At 42.6% G+C, this 8674-nt stretch overlaps 1 protein-coding gene across 3 annotated transcripts in view; it reads right to left on the reverse strand.

Annotated features, from left to right (window-relative positions):
* LOC138976773 (protein NipSnap-like) overlaps positions 1–8426 on the reverse strand; it is a 32558-nt gene extending 24132 nt beyond the window's left edge. For all 3 annotated transcript variants that reach the window (XM_070349660.1, XM_070349659.1, XM_070349661.1), the window contains exons 1-7: positions 8315–8426; positions 6433–6614; positions 4153–4198; positions 3060–3151; positions 1848–1918; positions 1039–1179; positions 586–617 (exon numbers count right to left, since the gene is read on the reverse strand). In XM_070349660.1, the coding sequence (XP_070205761.1) occupies positions 586–617; positions 1039–1179; positions 1848–1918; positions 3060–3151; positions 4153–4198; positions 6433–6614; positions 8315–8406 (656 nt within the window). In that variant the 5' untranslated portion in view covers positions 8407–8426. The remainder of the gene's footprint in view (positions 1–585; positions 618–1038; positions 1180–1847; positions 1919–3059; positions 3152–4152; positions 4199–6432; positions 6615–8314) is intronic.
* Between the last annotated feature and the right edge of the window lie 248 nt (positions 8427–8674).

The following is an 8674-nucleotide window of genomic DNA, read 5'->3' on the forward strand; positions in this document are numbered from 1 at the left end:
GGAGATAACCACTACGGACCATACCTTATATAGCATGTGGTTTTTGTTTTTGAGTTATCTCCCCATGTTACCACGTAAGAGTGCTTCAATGTCTTAGCAACCAAACGAAGTTATTGCTATTTATGCGAGTTGGGTAAGAATATGTAATTTAATTGTCCTGGTGAACCTCCCTGGACAGATTGGTGGTGGTCAACAGCAATTCCATGCACAGAAAGGAGGTATCTTTAAGTGCTACATTATGTTGCTTTTTAATTTCAACAGGAAAAGCATAATGGAATATTCGACTTCAAAAGTTTACTTCACAAAGCTTGCTGTACTTTGGCACTGAATTATCGAAAAAAAGACTGTAAAATCTTGGTGAAGCCAACTTGGGGCTCAATAAAGGGGGGCTTTTACAGTCAGACCAGAGCCACAATTCAGGACACATGAACTTCATTTTGGGACTGACCGAGGCTGGTGCCTTCTGTGACACAAACACAAAATAAGGAGAAACCTCCAGTGAAACTTCAGTATGAAGCTAAGCTAGTCTAACATACACACATAACTGAGACAACTGTAAGAGACAGAATGAAGACCACCACTCACCAGTTGTTGCCCCACTCGATCATCGTCCCTGGCTGAAAACAAAACACAACTTTATTCATTCACTGTCGGTCCGAAGTCAAGCATCACACACAATGTGCAGAAGTTATTTCCCTTCTTCAGCTGTCAAATGACCATGGCATACACTTTGTGTGTGTGTGTGTGTGTGTGTGTGTGTGTGTGTGTGTGTGTGTGTGTGTGTGTGTGTGTGTGTGTGTGTGTGTGCATGCACATGTGTGTGTGCATGTGTGCGTGATTGTGTGTTTGTGCATGCATGCGTGCGTGTGATGATCGCCTTATTATCTGCTGTACAGGTGAGTGTGATGAAGTTGACCACAAAATATTTAAGGACAGACTATAATTATGCCATTAAGTTTCACTGAAATTGATGTTGACCGATGTTGCCAGTATTACAAGAATAGCACACGAATACACAGGAACACAGAGCAGCCATGCCTTGAGTGTGTAGCTGCGGAGTTCATAGATGTTGCTCGGCGGTCGGGGCTTCAACTCCGGCCAGAAGCTAAAGGCCAGCAGGATCTGATTTTTACGATACCTCAACATCTTGTTGCGGTTCTTGCGAAACTCGATGAAATCCTGAAATATCACATCAAAAAGGTTAGCCCAGGACGCTACGAGCAGCAAAATACAAAAGATATATATAATATAAATCTCTGTGGCTGGGATGCCAGTAATATCAAAGCAAAGGATAAGCCCCCTCTATATATGTAAAGCGCTTAGAGAACGTCAAGCGCTATATAAATCGCCCCATACATACATACATATACAGCATTTTTAAAAGAATCCACGCTATTCTTAGCTCTGTCTGCTCAACAGTTTCACCACATGACAGCCAGCAGTTGTATGACTATCAAAATATTATGAAACAGCATCTATTTGTTAGTAAAAAAAAAAAAAAATTCAATATAAGGAAAAAGATTAAAAATCAAACAACATTCACCCTTGTTGTATCACTATCAGAACGTGATGTAGCAGTGATGGCGCTAGTATTTTTTCAAACCGGTACGCAAACTTTAATGATGCACACAGTCAAGAAAAATCCATGTAGGCTGGTCATTGGAACCAGTAAGAGTCCAACTCAGAGTACTGCTTTTGTTGTTTTACCAGCAAAAAAAACGGTAGTTCTAAAAATCAACCGGTAGGTCATACCGGCAGCCAATTTTGTTCCGGTATTTTCTCATTTCAACCGGTAAAATACCGGTAATTACCGGTTAACGCCAATACTGTGTAGAACGTGCAAGTACCTGGTCTGTTCTGTATATCCTGTTGGCTTCGTTCAACACTGGATAGCCTCCCTTGTACGACCAGATGTGAACTGTCAACACAGAAACAGGCAAGAGTAGAATGAACATTTCTTAAAATCATAAATCTTAAGATTAAAATGGCAAGGGGTCCCCTCTAAGAACAAACAGCTCAGAGTCTTACACAACACAGCTCTGACACAAGAACAGACACTAACGCTAAACAACAACATGCAAAGACATCTTTTAGCTCAGTCTCGCACAGCAATATTCTGTCCAATTTAACGAACGGTAAGAGCACGACAGAAAGATCATGTCCAGTAGTTTTGTCATAACCTGTCTGTAACACTTCCACAGCACAGTAATAATTATGCAGCAGACACAACTCAGCATACATGTGTCTCAGTGGCCATACATGTGTCTCAGTGGCCATACATGTGTCTCAGTGGCCATACATGTGTCTCAGTGGCCATACATGTGTCTCAGTGGCCATACATGTGTCTCAGTGGCCATACATGTGTCTCAGTGGCCATACATGTGTCTCAGTGGCCATACATGTGTCTCAGTGGCCATACATGTGTCTCAGTGGCCATACATGTGTCTCAGTGGCCATACATGTGTCTCAGTGGCCATACATGTGTCTCAGTGGCCATACATGTGTCTCAGTGGCCATACATGTGTCTCAGTGGCCATACATGTGTCTCAGTGGCCATACATGTGTCTCAGTGGCAATACATGTGTCTCAGTGGCCATACATTCACATGCTTAACAGTTGAACGAAAAAAAACCTCGAAAAGCAGTGATGTTTTGTGATCATTACTGTGGGAAAGAGAAAGGGTCTTTCTCTACCTCCTATCATTTAACAGTTTTTTCCAACCATCACTTATCTCTTTTTGCTCAGTAGCTGGATGCACCTTCTTTTTCCTGTTACATTTTGTCTTTTGTGGGTTAGCTGGATAGTAAATTTGTATAAGTCATGTCTGCAGTGAGCAAGTATCAGTTGAATTAAACTCACTTTTTGATGCCTCGGAATGACAAGAATACAAGTGTTTGAACGACAAGACATCATTCAAAAGTAGGACCAAAAGCGTATGAAATAGGAAACTGCCCTTTGGTAGGACTACTACACAGAGCAAATCAGTTCACTTACAATTTCACGATCGAAACTGTTTTGAATTAACACCGACCTATTTGCATGTTTGGAACACTGCTTACTTGCTTCATCCTGGTCACCAATCTCCACCGTCCAGCTGCCAATCAACTCAGACCCCGCCTTCTTCTCGTCCATCAGCTGCTTGAATATTTTGCTGCCAAGTCAACAAAAACCAACTGTTATCACACCAATAGATTTTCGGAAATAACTCCGTTGGGTTTGTATGGGTCGTGGAAGGGTGAATACTCTCGTGATTCCTCTGACAAACATTGGAGGGGCCAATCACTAGTGGCCCCTCCAGTGTTCACGTGTTTCCGACACACCCCTCACTAGTGACTGGCCCCTCCAGGTATTTTTTTTTTTATAAGACTCATCCCACCACACTCCCTCCCCCAGTATATATATACTGAACGGCTAAAGTTAGGGACCGCCCTTGAAAAAACCAGCTGACTTCATCTGTGCCAAACGCCTTGTTCCTAAGTTTATAAAACCAAATGGCTGTCAGGCCGTACACACCAGTGGGTGAGCAATGCTGTGTTAGCAGAAAACTTGCTCGGGATCCACGGAGGCCTGGCTAGGGCACGAGACAGAAACTGCCAAACTGCAAAAAGTGGACTATTTTTACGCTGGTGCGTGGGCAAGCCTGGGCGGGAAAGATGAAAAATTCGTTATGCACGTGCAGGGGGGATGTGTTGAGAGTGAACTGTTGTCACCAGTTAGGCTTTATAGCCCCGCGATTTTCCACTAGCCACCATCTTCTCACTATGCCTCCCAGACGAAAGGTGACCACCTTCAACAAAGCCCGGGCCATCGCATGGCTGCAAGATGGCGTAAGCAAGCGATAAGTGGGCAGACGACTTGGAGTGTCCCATTCTGTCGTGGTCAGGCTGCATCAGAAGTTCCAGGCCACCAACAGCGTTCTGGAGAGGCCCAGGTCAGGACGGCCTGGTTTTGTCAAGGGCGGTCCCTAACTTTTGCCGTTCAGTATATATATCTCCTCTCGGCAGATTTGAAGGTTCACATATAAAGTTGAGTTTGAGACTACCAGTAGTATATGATTACCTATTAACCTGCATTAATTATTTAAACATTATGCAACCACCCCCCGTCCCATCCCCCTTTCTGGAACACTTCTGTGGAAGAACAGTTACTTACAACTGGTTGAGATAGTCCTCCATGCAGTCTGGTTTCACGGCATGAACTGCAAATGTTAAACAGATATGATCAACGGTCAGCCGAGGGTGTACAGACTTACACCTTTAAGCTACACCGAGCACATTACAGATAACTCACACTGATAATGAAAGCAAACTCAAGTCTCTGGAAAGAGTTCAAAGTTCTTAGTTACTTTCTCAGCCCACTTTCACACACCCAGAGCTCAATGTAACAAGCAATCTTATAAGCTTGAACATCATCTCGTTTCAGTCACAATCAGGTAGGTGCGGGACATTAGCAGGGTTTGTACAGTGCTTTTGTTATAAAATTCAAGGACTTTCAAGACCTTCTGAAGAGAAAATCAAGCACCTTCTTACCTTCAAAGCTCGCAATGCAACCATCGTTGGTTATTATACCCCCTTCCCGCACGCCGATTTAAATCATTGGATGTTCAAAAATGAATGATTTAATTTTTGTCAAAGGCGACAGATTCGTAGCAGATGATGGGTTTGAAGCAGACAGACTCAAAAGGGACTGTAGGTTACTGTTCAACTTTTTCTTTGAGGTTATCAAATACAAAATCATAGCATTGTTTATTGTGGGTGGTTGTTGTGTAATCAGTTTGCAGCCTTAGAGTTTTTAAGGACTTTCAAGGATCTTGTCAATTTTTTAAGCACTTTCAAGGCCTTGAAAGTGACCCCTCCAAATTCAAGCACTTTCAAGGATTCCAAGCACCTGTACGAACCCTGCATTAGTATTCATGCTTGAACCAGGAATGCTTAAATCTAAATAAATTAACTCGCCAACCGGACGAGTAAACATAACGAGAGTCACTAGCCCAACAGAAATGTCACTAGCCGGGCAGTACCACAAAAAGTTATGATGATACAACGGCTGTCAGATTATTTTGAAGACACAAAGTAGTGGTGATAGGACAGACAACTTGGCTGCGGTCAGCGATAAATAGGTTTTCCCAGATGCCGTCTTGAAGACACAAAGTAGTGGTGATACGACAGACAACTTGGCTGCGGTCAGCGATCAATTATTCAATAGATTTTTCCAGATGCCGTCTTGAAGACACAAAGTAGCGGTGATAGGACAGACAACTTGGCTGCGGTCAGCGATAAATAGGTTTTTCCAGATGCCGTCTTGAAGACACAAAGTAGTGGTGATAGGACAGACAACTTGGCTGCGGTCAGCGATCAATAGGTTTTTCCAGATGCCGTCTTGAAGACACAAAGTAGTGGTGATACGACAGACAACTTGGCTGCGGTCAGCGATCAATAGGTTTTTCCAGATGCCGTCTTGAACACACAAAGTAGTGGTGATACGACAGACAACTTGGCTGCGGTCAGCGATCAATAGGTTTTTCCAGATGCCGTCTTGAAGACACAAAGTAGTGGTGATACGACAGACAACTTGGCTGCGGTCAGCGATCAATAGATTTTTTCAGATGCCGTCTTGAAGACACAAAGTAGCGGTGATAGGACAGACAACTTGGCTGCGGTCAGCGATAAATAGGTTTTTCCAGATGCCGTCTTGAAGACACAAAGTAGTGGTGATAGGACAGACAACTTGGCTGCGGTCAGCGATGAATAGGTTTTTCCAGATGCCGTCTTGGCTGGCTTTTTTGCATTGTTTTTCACAGAGATTGCACTCAAAGTATCAGCAACATTATGATATGCTTCAGACGACTGGACATTTTACAACTTGAGCAATTGTTGCCACAGTCGGCTCCTGCATTGGGAATTCAGATTCAGAAACCAGAATTATTGCTCTCCCACCTAGCCACCTCCGAGACAGTTTTTACTAACCCGGTGGATCTCTGACTTAGTTTTACCAGCCTCTGGCGGGTGATTTGGCTATCCCTGTTGTACCTTAACGGATACATCCAAATCTTTTTCACAGCCTCTAAAAAAAAAAAAGTGTTTTCATTTCAATTAGGCCTAAAAGTTTCCTGTTACCCTGACCGACCCTGTTTTATCCTCCCACCCCAGAGCTTGTTTTACCCTTAAAATAAACAGAAAAAAAGACTCAATTTTACGGACTTTACAATGAAAGCTACGCTTCTCCGACATCTAGGGGACACAGCTCACATGTGTTCGGACTAACAAAAAGCTACATGCACCTTGGGATTTTATTTTTTAAACCCTGACAACAAAATGTTACAGACCTACCAACACTAATTTCATTGGCCATTTCATTGGAAACAAACAATTTTATTTTGGCCTTAGGCTTATCAATATCATTATCACACCAAAACTATCATGTTGACCTTACACTGAATCTCATAGACGGTCTCTTTGCTAGAGAGCTGCATGGAGTGGGATTCCCTGCTGGGTTCCAGGGTTCGAACTGACAGCAGATTTGTCAGCCATCCGCGTTTCTTTTCGTCCCCTGATCCAGCGGCCTTGTTTTCATCTTCACTGTCCTGCTCTTGTGGAGGTTTCTTGGACATAAACCTGCAACAGAAATGAAAACAAGAAGAGCAAACGCTCGATCGAGTCACTTTCGCAGTTCTGAATATTATATGAGGCATCAGATGGACAGGAAGAAATTGCTATTCACAACACAATGCATACCTGAAGCATACCTGTGACCTTGAAAAAGGTCAAAGGTCACCAAAGCAGACGTCAAAGTGTAGAGGTCACTGGGAGTCACGTTCACATAAAATTTGAGCCCGGTCACTTTTATAGTTTCCGAGAAAAGCCCAACGTTAAGTTGTGTGTTGCCGAACAGAAAAGGCTAGTTATCTCCCTTGTTTTTCTGATAACGTTCGTAAAAGGCTACAGATGTAAATACTTTGATGTAAAGAATAATCCTACAAAGTTTCAATCACATCCGATGAACTTTGTCAAAGATATAAAATGTCTAATTTTTCCTTTGACGCTGACCTGTGACCTTGAAAAAGGTCAAAGGTCAACGAAACCATCGTTAAAGTGTAGAGGTCATTGGAGGTCACGACTAAACAAAATATGAGCCCGATCGCTTTGATAGTTTCCGAGAAAAGTCCAACGATTACCTGTATTGACCGGAATTGACAACTCATAGTTTTAAAGTGTGTCCTTGGTGTACACATCATCTTAATTTAAATAAATTCTTTCTTTATTTGGTGTTTAACGTCGTTTTCAACCACGAAGGTTATATCGCGACGGGGAAAGGGGGGAGATGGGATAGAGCCACTTGTCAATTGTTTCTTGTTCACAAAAGCACTAATCAAAAATTTGCTCCAGGGGCTTGCAACGTAGTACAATATATTACCTTACTGGGAGAATGCAAGTTTCCAGTACAAAGGACTTAACATTTCTTACATACTGCTTGACTAAAATCTTTACAAAAAGTGACTATATTCTATACAAGAAACACTTAACAAGGGTAAAAGGAGAAACAGAATCCGTTAGTCGCCTCTTACGACATGCTGGGGAGCATCGGGTAAATTCTTCCCCCTAACCCGCGGGGGGTATTTAAATAAATAAGCAACACACACAACGCACACATGTCATGTGCAGTTTGTTGCCCACTAAAGGAATCCACCCAGGACGTCAGCTGATGTCCTACAGGCAGCGTAAGGGTTTAGACAATTTACCTTTCCAGAACTCAGGACAGTGACTCAGGTATTGTTCATTTGAGCTCAAACTGCGGGACCTTCAACATCCAAGAAATTGGATCCGGTGCCCCACGGGAAGAAGAAGAAACTCCTTTCTGTGTGCCTGTCTCTATTTTCCATGATTAGGTTTGTTTGGTTTTTAGTATGTGTGTGTGTGTGTGTGTGTGTGTGTGTGTGTGTGTTCTTCTCTATAATCTATTCCCCTCCTCCTCCCTCTCCCCCCCCCCCCTCCCCTCCCTCCCTCCCATCCATTTCCTTCCACGTCTCTTGAATTTGAAATTGCAGATTGTTGGGTTTTGCATTGTGCAGATGCGTGTGACTAAGCTCATCTAAATCAAAGAGCAGTTACAGTACCCTTCACCTTTAGTTCATGCGACAACCCACAGCTGTATACATGCACAACAATGAAAGCTGGTTGATCTGGACTGAAATTTGAAGACAACAACCTGAAGGTCAGCAAAACGGCAAAGTTTTTCAAGTGTACAATTACAACCAGATCATGCTAATAAATAATGCAGCACGTATGCAAAATTGTCCTCGTTTAGTTTAACTAACCTTGCGCTGATGGGACCTTGCCAACCCTGCAAAGAGGGAAGACAACTGACTGGACGAAAGAGTCTTCTGCTAAGCCCGGCCATTGCAGCCATGTTGCTTGCGTAAAAATACTCACTAAGCAACACACAAACTAATGTAGCGTGTCCGCGTATACAAAACCAAACAGTTACAAGTTTAATAAGGAATGATAATTGAATTTAATTTCAAATGTGTCTCCAAAGTTGTAGAGTAAAAAAATTTCTAAGTGGGGCAAATTTGTGATATTACTTTTAGCCTCTTTACAAAACTGTAAAAAGTTGGAATGACACAATCGAGAAAACCAACAGAGTAAAAATAGTTCAAAAAATTAAACACAAATTA

The sequence above is a fragment of the Littorina saxatilis genome, linkage group LG9 (genome assembly GCF_037325665.1).
Source record: "Littorina saxatilis isolate snail1 linkage group LG9, US_GU_Lsax_2.0, whole genome shotgun sequence".
Taxonomy (NCBI): Eukaryota; Metazoa; Mollusca; class Gastropoda; order Littorinimorpha; family Littorinidae; genus Littorina; species Littorina saxatilis.